The sequence below is a fragment of the Lathamus discolor genome, chromosome 1, assembly GCF_037157495.1.
Source record: "Lathamus discolor isolate bLatDis1 chromosome 1, bLatDis1.hap1, whole genome shotgun sequence".
Classification (NCBI taxonomy): Eukaryota; Metazoa; Chordata; class Aves; order Psittaciformes; family Psittacidae; genus Lathamus; species Lathamus discolor.
Genome location: NC_088884.1, coordinates 89,801,978 through 89,815,418, shown reverse-complemented (window position 1 = coordinate 89,815,418; position 13,441 = coordinate 89,801,978). Strand labels below are relative to the sequence as shown.

General features: G+C 36.4%; 1 protein-coding gene across 25 annotated transcripts in view; it reads left to right on the top strand.

Annotated features, from left to right (window-relative positions):
• The window catches only part of PRDM5 (PR/SET domain 5), a 94,397-nt gene that overhangs the window by 33,568 nt on the left and 47,388 nt on the right, over window positions 1–13,441 (top strand). For 23 of the 25 annotated variants that reach the window (XR_010613958.1, XR_010613990.1, XR_010613988.1 and 20 more), the window contains exons 5-10: window positions 455–629; window positions 1,616–1,708; window positions 1,985–2,106; window positions 4,354–4,433; window positions 9,888–9,972; window positions 11,255–11,412. Coding sequence is in view for 10 of the 25 variants with exons in the window: in XM_065685839.1 (XP_065541911.1) it covers window positions 455–629; window positions 1,616–1,708; window positions 1,985–2,106; window positions 4,354–4,433; window positions 9,888–9,972; window positions 11,255–11,412 (713 nt within the window). In the remaining 15 variants the exon portion in view is untranslated. The remainder of the gene's footprint in view (window positions 1–454; window positions 630–1,615; window positions 1,709–1,984; window positions 2,107–4,353; window positions 4,434–9,887; window positions 9,973–11,254; window positions 11,413–13,441) is intronic. The other 2 variants (XM_065685927.1, XM_065685848.1) reach the window with 1 other exon arrangement.

The window sequence follows — 13,441 nt, the reverse complement described above, 5'->3', positions numbered from 1 at the left end:
GAGCCTAGATTTCATGAGAAGCTACCATTAATTTTGGAACTAAAGACAGAATGAGTTTCATCTGACATACAAGTTTATGGAAGTTAAGCTTTTGCTCTAAGAGGGGTAGTTTCTCTTTTATTAGATGGAAGAGCAATAAAACTTCTCATAAAACTCTTCAGACAGTCCTAAAGTAAAATGTCAAAGAAAAGGTGAGCTGTCTGGTGAGTTCTCCACATCTTTACCAAAGCAGAGACAATCTGGATGACTAACTTAGGCTAGCACCGTAACTCACACCCAACTTAATACTTTGCATCCATTTGCAATTATGTTGGTAGTAATCCACTCAAGATAGGCTATGATCTATTCAGAGACAAATGTCTTTTGTGAATTTTGCGATTCCATTTTGCATGTAATGTAACCGAAATATTCCCTGAAAACTATTCCTTTACTGGTTTTGCTTCCAATCATGCAGATACCCTCACCTTTAATGAAGAGCATGCATGCCCAAACTGTGAATCCAGTTTTGCTAGCCAGGAGATTCTAGCTGAACATCTTCAGACTTTGCATCAAAAACCCAGTGAGGAAAAGGAATTTAAGTGCCAAAACTGTGCAAAGAAATTCCCTGTGAAACAAGCTTTACAAAGACAGTAAGTAAAATCAGGAGTGGTTTTTTTCAGGGATTACTTAAATCAATTTCATTCAGTCATTTCTTTCTCTTGGCTTAAACACTAGTTAGTAGTTTAGGAGATGTAATTTTTAAGCTGTGGGTGTCATTACAGAACTAAAGAACAATTTTGAAGAAAATAGACGGTGATCTAGAAGGACAAAAAAAGGGGAAAACAGTGCTTCATATTTGCTTAATTATTTGGGTGATTGAAAAAAAAAACCCAAATTGAAACATGAAAGACATGAGATTTAAGAGCACATCTGTACTGTCTGTCCTTGATAGTGTAAATGTGCAGTTTTGTCACTAACGTAATATATGTTGCAGTAACACTTTTGTACAAACCCAGAACTGTTTGTCTTTTGTATATGTATTTTTCTGCTTGCATTTAAATAGGTCTATTACTTCTACATTTAATTACAGATAGTATATAAAATGCTTAAGTGATTATGGGTAGTACATTTAATTTATCTTACATTGGAACAACCAGACTCATATTGCATAGAATGTCTCTAAGGCTGCTCTTGTAATAAATTGGTCTTCCTTACATCTGCATAATGTGAACATTCCCAGAACTGGCAGCTCTACTTGAGCTCTGTGTTCTTTCATGGAAATAAAAAAAATCGTGTAGCAGAGAAGTATTTGTTGGAGGCAGTTAAGCAGTTTCTCTTGAATTTAGACTTGTTGCTTCTCATCTATAGTGGAAGTTGGATTTGTGCTGTATAGCTAGTTAAGTAAATATTTGCAACATGTGAAGTAAGAATGATCTGCATGAGGATACAGCAGTATGATCCTGACTCTTGCTGTTTATGTATTTGATTCGTCCCACTAAGTTCCAGGAGACTTCACATATGAAAGAGATAGTTCACCTACTTGAGTGCTTGTAGAGCCGTGTATTTTTTTAGCTACTGCAAGCCTGTGTAAGTTGTAGAATGTTCCCCTAACTCTGTTGTTTTTATTTTCCCTTAGTGTACTTCAGTGCGCAGAGAATATCAGCCCAGGAGACACTTCAAGCAGTTTTCAGTGCTCTGTTTGCAATACTTCCTTCAGCTCAGAATCGAGGTTTTGTGTCTGAGTTAGTGGATTGCTGTCATATCATTGCTGGCCTCCCTTTGCATGTTAGCTTTCAAGCTTGTTAGTTTCTGTGAATCCTAACAGTGAAAGAAGTCAAATGCTTTTCTTTCTCTTTGCTGTAAGTAACGCATGAGATGGCCTCATAACTGCAGTGCAGCATGTGTTAAGCTCCGAGTACTTGCTCTGTGTCTGTTTTTTGTAGATACTGCTTGATGTGTTGCCTTTTGTTTTGTTTCGGTTTTTTTTACTGGTTATCGCATATAGTTATGAACAGCACAAGGAGGCATGCAGAGGGGATGCCAGGTTCATATGCAAGGCAGATAGCTGTGGGAAGAGGTTCAAGAGTAAGGATGCCCTGAAAAAACATAAAGAAAACGTTCACAGTGGTAAGACATTTAACATTTCTTTGGAAAAAACCTCTCTTAACATGTAACTAGCCTTAAATTTGCAAATCAGAGTAAGCATTGTCTTTGGTTTCCTTTTCAATGGATTCATTTGTTTCAAAAAGAAAATCGAAAAGTAACTAATTGCAAGAGTTCCTCCCCCAGGGAGAAATTACTCTATACCAGATGAATCATTAATCTGCTGCAGAAAATATAATATGAATTTGGGGAAGTTTAAACAAGGCAAATAATAGATAAAGCAAAACATTTCAGTAGTGAGGAAAATCAGCTACTGGCACAAACTGCTACAGAAAGTGGTGAGTTCTTGATCTTTTGGTATTTTCGGGACACAATGGGATGCCTTTCTGGAAGACATGCTTCACGAACGATTAGGCTCGATGAGGGTATGGCATAAAATTCTGTAGCCTCTGTTGTGCAGGAAGCCAGACCAGACAATCCAATAGTCCCTTTAGGCCCTAGCATTTTTGTATCTGTGCACTATGAATCAATACTTTTCAATCAAACTTCACTCTGTTTCCATGAAAGAGCAAATTACTGCTCTCAGATCCACAATGCAGATCTCAGTTCTGGCATTCTGCTCTCTCTGTATGTCCCCTCTCAATATCAATGGAAGATCAGTATCTGTGGGGACAGCAAATTACCAGGGTGCAAAGAAAACAGTCTTTGGTTGATGATGACAGCACTGAGATGCTTTGTAAGATTTTCATTACTTGAAAACTCTTTTTTCTGCCAAACTTCCAGTGTAAAAAATCTCTTCCATTACCTTCCTTACAAAAGATTATCCATGAGCATTATTATGTTTAGGCTTAGCTTTGGCCAGTTATGTGGTTGTATACAAATTCCACAATTCTTTTGAATGATCACTTCAGACACGACTGAGAGCAGACGCCTGAAGGATATTTTTGCTCGGCTTGCACAATGAGTGGAGCTTTTATTTTACCACTGGGGAGTCATAGAAATCACATCTGGTGTCAGTGCAGGAAGGAAAATAACCTACTGCTGTTGAGGGACCGTTACAGAACCCCTTCTTGTCGTGTGTCACCAGGAGGCAAGGGAAAGTAGAAAGGATTGTTACGTGTGCTGCCTGTTAGACAAAGGTATGAATAGATATTCATTATTACCTTCCTCTCCTCTGAAAAAGGCTTATAAATGTTCTTGTAAGTTGAAGTGTATTCCTTTATCTATGGGTATATCAGTATATGTAAATACTTGTCATAAGTTTTAGAACAGCAAAAGCATATGTGAGATTAAGTTGGGTTTTTTTATACTACAAATTTAAATATTGAACCAATTGATTGTAGTAAGAAGAAACAACATAATATGAATTCTTAGGACAGCAGGAGGAGGAAAGGTGTAGGATGCTGAGAGTCTTGAAAATTGAGCTAGAAGTCATCTAATGAGTTAGTTTCTGATCCATACTTACTTTGTGCTTGACTCCCCTTCCATTCTATGTCCATTCTTTTAATCTTTGTTTATATAAGTTAGGAAATACCTTGCATGGGCATGTAATTCTAAACAAAGAATTAGGTTTGTGGTGGCTTTGTCTTGTAATAAGACAGCTTTGTGGTTACTAAAACGAATTTCAAAGTGTAAGTAATAGATAAGTCCCACTAAATGCTCTGTCACTTTTTGAAACAACTGTGAAAAGGGAAGGAAAAGACATCCAGTAGCTGACCTGTAGCTTGTTTTTTAATTTACATTTTAGATGAGGTTTTAGAGGTTTCAATTCATGATGCAATTTCCTTGTCTTGTTCAGTTTTAACTGAAGTCCATTAAAGGTATATTATTTTATATAGTAGAATGCTTAATGCTTGTTGAATAAAGAAAAAATAAGAAATGGTGGTTTTGACTTCAGTTTGGGAACTATTTGTCACTGCTGCACTAACTCCTGAATTGACTTCTGGAAGAAATCAACTGTTCAGTTGTAAAGTGAGTTCTTAGTTGTGAATTATGCTCTTCATATTGGATTGGTGATGCGTGATAACATCTATTTGAAGGTTTTTTTTCTTTACTGTTCTAGTTTTCTTGATTTACATTCCATCAGTAACTGGTTTGTTGAACACCCACAGAGAACTCCTGATTTGAAACAGTTTGAAGATGGGATACAAACATAAAAATCTTATGTCAGTAAAATGACCTGTGAAAAGTCACAGACTCAGTAGAAATATTCAGGTTTGTTCTTAGCACTTCCTTTTTTTAGATGTTGGCGGTAGTTTGTTTCTGTTTCAGGGAATTCTAGGAAGAAGCTGATGTGTTCAGTGTGCAATAAGAAATGTTCCTCAGCAGCAAATCTCCAAGAGCATCGAAAGGTCAGTAAGATGAAGGCTAACTCACAGCAGGCTTTAACTTCACTAAGATGTGAGACTGTGGTGCTTAGGTCACTTGAAAGCTGCTGTAATGCAGAACTTTTGCGTAATCTCTTTCATGGCTACAGAACTAATTTATTTTATTGGAGGTATTTTTTTTTGTAATCACAATTAGTTAAACCAAAATCTTCCTAAAGTTTTAATGCATCTTTTACCAAAATCAAAGATGTTTGTGCTTGGATCATTTTATGCATTCCATCATGAAGTCAAAGTTGCCTGCTGTTCTTAGGTGTTCTTAAGTCACTAAGCTAAATGTAAAAGTATGTTATATAATGACGTGATTCATACAGACCATAAAATAAGTTCAGGAGCCTTCAGGTTTTGTACAAAATACAGTGAATCTTTCATATTACTTTGTGACGTACCATTAAAAGGGTTACTTGTAATTTAGTTATGCAGTAGTAAAGCTTTTTTCTCCTCAGAACCAAATTGTTACTGTCTTCTTGTTTATACCCCTAATCTTTTATAACCAGAACAGGAGGGGTTAACAGTTTGAAAAGCATCTGTTGCAGATAAATACAGATGGACTATGACTATGAGATTCTGAATCCATTGTACCCAAAGGAAGCCCCTTCAAGATTAATTTAATAAATGACTAAAACCTGGGAGATTCTGTTTTTACAAAAAGCTACATTGTACTGTTTATCAGATTAACTGTAAGTCTTTAATAATGCCCTTGTTATAACCTGAATCCATTGAGGGTATATATGATATCAATTAAAATATGATGTTGCAAAGAAAATGGTGGCCCCCTTCTTTTTAGTTTGTCTTTCTTCTTGCTTGTATTACTGTAACTGCATTTATTGTGTAACAGAGCTATATTTTATTACTCCTCAGGCCAAATCTTGGTATGCCTTGCAACATGTAATTGTAATATTTACACATCCAGTGCACCTTATGTTGGCCCTGAAAATAAAAGATACTATTGTTAGGGTGTGCATTTTACTCAAATGTTTGGTTTGTTTCTGTGCAGATTCTCTGATGCACACTAACAAGCTTTTCACGTAGCATTGATGGTTGCTCAGGTGAGCACTTAGCTTACAAATCACCAGGAAGATTTCATGCATAAAACTTTTTTGCCTCTTCTTTATTGGCTCCTCTTTTATGACATCCAGTAAATAGATATTCTGGATTCACACACCTACATCAGATAGTGATGGAGATGGCATGTAGGACTTAAGACTTCTGTTTACTTGATTTACTTTGCATTTCTAGGTATTGAGGCTAGAATCACAAATATTGCCATAAATACTTCTACAGGCAAAAAAAAAAACCCAGTAAGAAAACAATGGGTGAAACAGATAGGAAAAGAGACTTTTTTTTCAGCCATTTCCTGTCAATGTAAAGAAATAAAAGTGGAGAATATAAAGGTAAAGTATAGGAGATAACAGAAAATAAGCCCAAGCAGCAGAGAGAGAAATCTGACTGAGAAAGAAGGTAAAGAGGGTGGCTGTAGGGAAGATTAAGAAATCTGTTTACTTTCTGAAGAGATGGTCATTCAGATCTCTATCTTTCATGTCATCTTTGATTTAAACCCATTTTTACCGATGTGTGTCTTGTGGATTGCTTGCACCTTAAATGTCTAAAGATAAGCCCCTTCTCAGCCATGCACAATTAAACTCTGCTGTCATCATTGTCTGTCATTTAGTCTTACCTTGTTTTCTAGGCTGTTGCTTGTACCGTGCTAATTTTTGGTAACATGACCTTTTTTTGTTTGTTTGTTTCGTTTAACCTCAATAAATTCAAGGTGGTACAGGCCTGGAAGTGATCTCTGGAGGTTGTCTAGCCCTCTGGTTCACAGAGGGGAGTCACTGGATACCTAAATCATTCCAGATACGTGCTGTCTCATCTCCTGAAAAGTTCCACTAAAGAAAATTCTACCACCCCCATAGAGTGTGAGGTGTCCCTGCCTATGGCAGTGGGGTTGGAACTAGATGATCTTGAGGTCCTTTCCAACCCGAACTATTCTATGATTCTATGTCTCTTTGTATTCTCTCTTTCAGCTTCAGTGTTTTTTTTTTTTTCTGGTGTTTACTAAAATCTTCTTTATTGCAAATTAATTGCTCTTTGTCTTACCTGAGAGAATGCTGAGAAAAATTCACCATAGTCTTCTCTGTAACAGCACATTGCAAAGTTGTTCTGGACTCCATTTGCAATTTCTAGGCTGTACAAACACACTTACCTCAATCTTTCTTGATGCATCTGTCTTTCCAAACTGCTTTTTCTTCCTGTGGATTCTTTTTTTCACCTATGTGTTTCTCGAAATCAGCTGCCCAGACAAGAAGAGCATTGATGTTTAGTTGAGCCTTTGGTAGTGTCAAGAATAGAAGAATGATTGTCCTAAGTTTATTAACACATAGAATATGTTTATTGATACAGAATGACAGTGCTTTCTGACAGTAGCCTTTATCTCGTTATTCATACTTTGGAATTCATTAAACTTTTCTGCAGTGGTGCTGTATGTAAGCTGTTGGTCATCATTTGTGCATTTGATTTCTTCTTTCTAAATATTGAGCTTCATTCAGAGTGTAAAAACTGTTTTGAATTCTTGTCTTACTGATTACAATCCTAACCAGAACAGCCTCATCTACATTTTTAATTTTATATTTGATTTCCAAAACTGCTTACCATAATACTACCCTCCTGCATGATGCCTACAAAACTTTAACAACAGTTATGATGCATGATGCCTACAGAATTGAACAGTTAGGATGTCGATCCACTGATGATTGCTTTTTTTTGGTGATCAGTATCTTTTTGATTTCCATTTTGTCTATCCACCTATTCTCTTTTATCTTTTTCTCCAATTGTAAAGTACCATCCTTCTATCTGGTATTTATAGTAGTCTGTGCTGAGTGATATGGTAGTCTAAACAAACAAACAAACAAACCCTCAGCAAACACAACTAAGGCAGTGCTGTACAGGAGCTTACAGAAGACTGGGTAATAGAGTGAAAAAGTTTGTTGTAAAATCTCCTTTCTGCAGGTTTGTGATTTCTACTGCCAGGGAAAATGCAACACATATTTCGATACTAAGCTCTGAAATTTAGGTAAAATGTAGAACTCCCATCATTGAACAATGATAAAAGTGAGTAAGCAAGTGAGGAGAGTGTTGTCTTCATTGATGCAGATTATTGCTAAAGGGTTCCCTTTGTACCTTTGAATATAGCCACCATGTTTTGAATTTGAATTGCGCACAGGAACTTAAACTTCAAGGTGAGCATGTGCATGTGAATAGCACAGGCTGCCAGGCCTCTCCGCTGAGGCTTACTGTTCTCTAAGTGCAAAGGGAAGAAAAATTCAGGCAACTCTCAGTGTTGATGGTTTCTTTTTCCAGGATGATGCAGTCAGAATTAATAGTGCTACACTTTCAGTACTTGTAGGGTGTGTGTGGGGTTATGTCTCTTTCTGGCTATAGAGCTGTGAGGTGAGTTTCTGATTGTAGTTGTAGGCAGGTGTTTTGAATTGTGAAGTAGCGAATTCTTTTATGAGAAGGCGGCTAAGGACACCTTCGAGTGTAAGACAGGAAACTTTTTTGCTTTGAAGAAGGTCATAAAATTAATGCCTGTATGAAACGCAGGATTGTGCTCCAGTGGTAAGACTAGTTTGTGCAGTTGGCCTTCTGGATTTCTTGGCAGATTTCTTATATGAATCTGTAAGGTTCCAGTAAGAGGCATGCTGTAGCATGGTCTGCTGCGGAGAAAATGACAGAAGAAAGAAAGATTCTATTCGTTGTTAGAACAACGATCAGAGATTGAGAGTGTTTTATTGCTCATGAAAAATCCTTGATTCTTTCTTAACTTTCTTTGTTGTAGAGCTGGACTTAATGTAAAATTTTGGTGAAGAGAGTCACTCTTAAACATCGTCTGTGATTCCTGCCCTCCCTCTCACCTTTTTTCATCACAGTGTCTCTGTGTCAGGGTTTTTCTGCCCATTTCTTTAACACTGGGCAGTGTTTAGTTCTACTTTGCAATTTTCATTTTTCACAATCACTATAAGAGCCTATAGAAAGGTAGAAGAAACCAAATTTTGAACACCGCTTTAAAATCATCAGTAATATTTCATAATTTCAATTGGGTGCAATATTCTCATATCCTTGCTCTCTCAAAGCACTGCCTTCCAGCATATGGAGTCTCATCCAGTTCTTGGAGTGGTAGATTGAAATGCATATTAGTTTCTGGAAAAGCTGATCATTGATTACTTGCATCTTCAAAGTTTTAGCTCAGTTGCTCCCCCAGAACTCTTTGAATCACGTTTTGCTTTTCAAGAGACCTCATGAAAATTTTAAGATCATCACTCCTGTAAGTGAAGGAGTGTATTTATCTGTGCATATGTTAATCTTGTTCAGATGCTTGCTGTTTTGTATAGCTAGTAGTTTTCTGAAGGTGTAGCTTTCAAGTGCCTGTGAAACTATTGTATGTTCTGACTTTAATGTAGCAAAGGTTAATGTTGATAGCTGTTACAGCCCTCTAAGGAGACTAATTTTGTTACACAAATAAATCATTGCATGAGCACTTGTCTGTGGTATTACAGCCTGGATGCTCATGAATCATCTTATTGGACAAGTTTTCTTACACTGAAAATCTGTTTGAACATAATTATTAATTAAAATATTTGCTATATTTTATTACTGTTGTTTTACCATGTAATGGTGTACTTTTCTAAAGAACTGATTAAGGAGTGCCAGCAGAATATGGTAGCTACAACTATTTAATGCATGTGCACACAAGCCTGTCTGATTCTTTTCTGAAAAATTGATTAAAGAGTAGCAGCTATAGAATACATACCTAATAGCTGTAGCTTTTGAATGCACATGCATGGAAGTCTCTGTTCTGATGCAAATGTGTTCAATGAGACTGCTAAACCATGCTCATAAGTTGAAATCAGACATTTGTATGGTGTTAAGGCACAGTCTGGGTTCTGATGCATTAAATACTGTGTTTAAGAATACCTTGCAAGTTATTTCAATTGTGGCTGGGGGGATTCTAATAGGTAGCACAATTATATAAACTACATACAACCATCTAAGTAAAAAATGTTACTTTTATTTATGTCTTACTGACTAGAATGAAATGTTTTAAAAAGGTATTCTGCATCTGGTTTTATTCATACTTTCATAATAGTAATATTTTACATGGATCATGTGCTGCAAATTTGCATGACCCATTTTTCTGTAGGTACTTTTAGTGATAATTTTTTGTTTGCAATGATGAATATTTATTTTTTGAGAGATACTATTGTTTACCAAGGTACTAGCAAGGGGGAAATCACAGAATATTTGTGAGTGTAGCTGCTGGCTAAGAAATAATTACAGTCTGTTAGAGAATATCTGTATATGTAAGATGTGTGATCTTGTTGGCGACACATATTTAATTACCATTAAACACTTACTTTGTAGGTCCATGAGATCTTTGAGTGTCAGGAATGTGACAAGAAATTCATTTCGGCTAACCAGCTAAAGCGCCATATGATAACTCATTCAGGTAACGTACAAAGGTAACAGAAACATATGTATATGTGTATGTATATGTATATGTATTTAACAGACATTGAATTTTACCTGAATTTTATCTGAATTATTACCTGATAGAAGGCTTGGTGAATTCTGTGTTGCCTTGAGCTGCTCAAGAAAATCTCATGTTCCAAGGAAACCATGTAAGCTATCTTCCTAAGCCTTTCAAAAACCAAGTGTAACACTACAGTCTTCTTGCTGTTGCTGCTTTGTCGAGCTATTTTTTCATGCTAGCTGGGATAGATGATGTCAGTTAACTGGGTTGGGGCAAAAGGTTGCTATTTGGTTTGTAGAGGAGGTGAAGAACCATTGGGTAAAGTCTCGTGTTGAGGAAAACGTGAGTAAGGGTATGGTGTCAGTCAGAGATCTGTGACAAAAAGACAAACATTCATTCATACATACACATGTTAGTGGACTCATGCACATAGGTTCCATTTGAAGGAAAGTGGCTTGTACTCCACATCATTTCACAGACCACACACAACTGTTTCATTGTGCCTGTCCTCTTTTGGAACAGGTGACTGTGAGCAGGGAGTGGCCTGTCCATAGTTTTGGCAGTATGATACAAATTGGTCAGGATTTCTGATCACTGCAGTCTAGCATTTCTAGTGATTAGAAACATCAGCTAACACAATGGAAACATAAACATTTTTCTGTCAAATACATTAGCATTTTAAATACACAGGTTTTTACAGCTGCAGAGGCTTAGAATTGAACTATTTTCTTTATATCAGTCTGCACCAAAAGCTCATTTCTCATAATCTGTATCTCAGAGTCTTCTAGCTTTCTTTTGACACTTTTGGATGAGCATTAATGTAGCTAAGTTGCAGTCACCAGTTGAAGCGTAAAGGCTTTTTGCATAGGAACTTTTGGGTTTGGAAGCTAATATGTATATTGTTAATTAAGTTTTAAAACATTTAAACTGTCATGCCCTCTTTCACATTTGTAATCTGGAAACAGAGTTTTCCTCTTTGAAGTCATTCTCTTTTGATTTATGCTAATTAATCAGAATTTAGTTTTAGCAGTAATTATTGCAAAGAATGTGCCAATTTCTTGAGATACACTATGGCTCATCTCTTGTGAAGTGACTTAACTGTCTAACATAAAGGGCATTAGATGTCTTTCTAATTGGTTTAATCTTAATTGGGTTGACTTAATTGCAAAAATCTCTCAGAGGAGATGACTGTCTCTGCCTTTCATCTTCTCCCCCTGTGTAAGCAGGAGATTAAATGTCCCCCACTCATTTTCTGCAGAAAAACGCCCCTACACCTGCGAGGTTTGCAATAAGTCCTTCAAACGACTTGATCAAGTGACTGCCCACAAAATAATACACAGTGAAGATAAACCTTATAAATGCAAGCTCTGTGGAAAGGGATTTGCCCACAGAAATGTTTACAAGAATCACAAGAAGGTAAAGCACTCTGCTGTTGTTGTTTACAGGTCTGCCAGCCTCAGATTTGCAGATATTTTTCTTTTAAGTGGTTCATCATTAAGCTCTGACATGCTTATAAACATGGGATTGACTTATTGGAGAATGTATTTTTTGGGGGTTTTTGTTACATCCAAAATCTCAAAATACTGAATGAATTCTAATAAGAAAAAAAACCCACCACCAACCCAGTGAAATAAGCAGAGTATCGCAGTTGCTTGGTTAAAAGCATCAAATGAATCCCCATTTTGACTTTTTTCCCCTACTTTTTATCAAGTTATAATGTAACTGAACTAAAATGTCTTCAATTTTGTATTTTTTTTAGTACCATATTTGAATAAAACTAAGTATGCAGCAGATGCTTTCAGACTACAGTGTATTTTCACTGGGTAGTGTTCACACATTAAAACAACATCAGAAGAAACATTACCTGAAAAATAGGTTCATGAAGGGATGCTGTATTTCTGTTGATTTAAGCTCAAATCTGCTTGACCTAATTTCTGTAATGACTGTCATTATTTTTAACCTGGGGTTAGATTTTTAATGGCTAGGCTATACCTATCACTGCCGTTTCAGAAATGCGAGACTGTATAAAAAGGAAGAAAACTAACCACTGATATACCCGCACTTACAAGCCTTTCTCAGTTCAGCTCATGTTCTTTGCCATCTGTGAATTTGGCACAGGATCTTTGCACTATCTCTCACACTTTCAAGCATAAATCATGTAAGAGTAATAATAATGCCTCTTGCAGGATGAAGTGGTGGTGACTGTCTAATACAGAAAGCATGTAAAAGCCTGCTGAAGGACTCCCCATATTATGCTGTGATTGTATCTCATGTTTTAGACTTTATTAAGAAAATGGGGCAGAATCTTGCCAATTGGGTCTATTTTAAGGAAAATGTATAAAATACTATCTGGAAAGATACATCTATGTCTTAAGTGAATACTTTTTACATGTTTCCTTATGTTAATTTGCAGTTGATGACTGGTAGGAAGTTTGGGCTAAAAAAGGACTTCAGGAGTAAGTGTGAATGAGTAAACACTGTGACCCAATTCTGTGTTTAAAGCAGCATCACCAGTAGCATAAGAAGGATTAGAGGCTCCACTTAATAGGAATAATATTAAAGTTTAGACAGATTTAGTGAGTATCTAATTTTGACAGAATTCCTTTAAGCATGTTGGAATACTTCCTGAACCTATTGGCACATGGTACTGGCTGTAAATCAACCCTGTCCTTATAATGAAAGGCACTTACTCCTTTTTTTACATAGAGTTTACCCAAACAACTGTGAATATTCATCCATCCATACTTAGGTCTCTGATTTCGCTTGCTAAATGAAGAGATGAGTGTGAGAGACAAGGAGACTGACACAGATGTCTTGATTTGCTTTTTTAGACATGCCTTTCTCCATTGAGTAAACAGTGTAATCAAAGAGAGGTAGTAGATAATTGAGTGGAGCATGGATGCACAAAACCAGTTGTAAGGTTTAAGATAAGGATGCAGTAGTTTGGGATGCCAAAGTAATTTTAAGTGACATAATTTTAAAAGGGCTGCACTACTGCAAAGTGAAGAGGATGATAGTTCTTCTGCTTATTCATAGGAATAGCAATCCAGTAACAGTGGAAATTTAAACCTTTACTGTGTATTACACTGCTGTGTATTTCTTCACCTTGGGTTTTTAGTGATTATGTGTGTATTCCGTTAAGACATCTTCCTAGGTTCCATTTTCTTTAGAAGGAAGAAAAGTTGTACTCTGAATTATTTCACAGTGCCTTTTTGAGTTACGGGATGCAGTTACTGTGCTATTAGCAGGGAGCTTAGAATCCTGCATTAGGAATGATGGGTATAGTGGTTAAAAATACTTAAATCAACTGCATTTAACAGAAAACATGCTTTCAAGTTTGATAGCAACACACTTGAAAAAGTGTTTTGGGTTTTACAGTAGAGCCACATAATTCTTATTTATAATAAGCAGGATGCATATTAATTTTGTGCCTTTGAATTTTTGT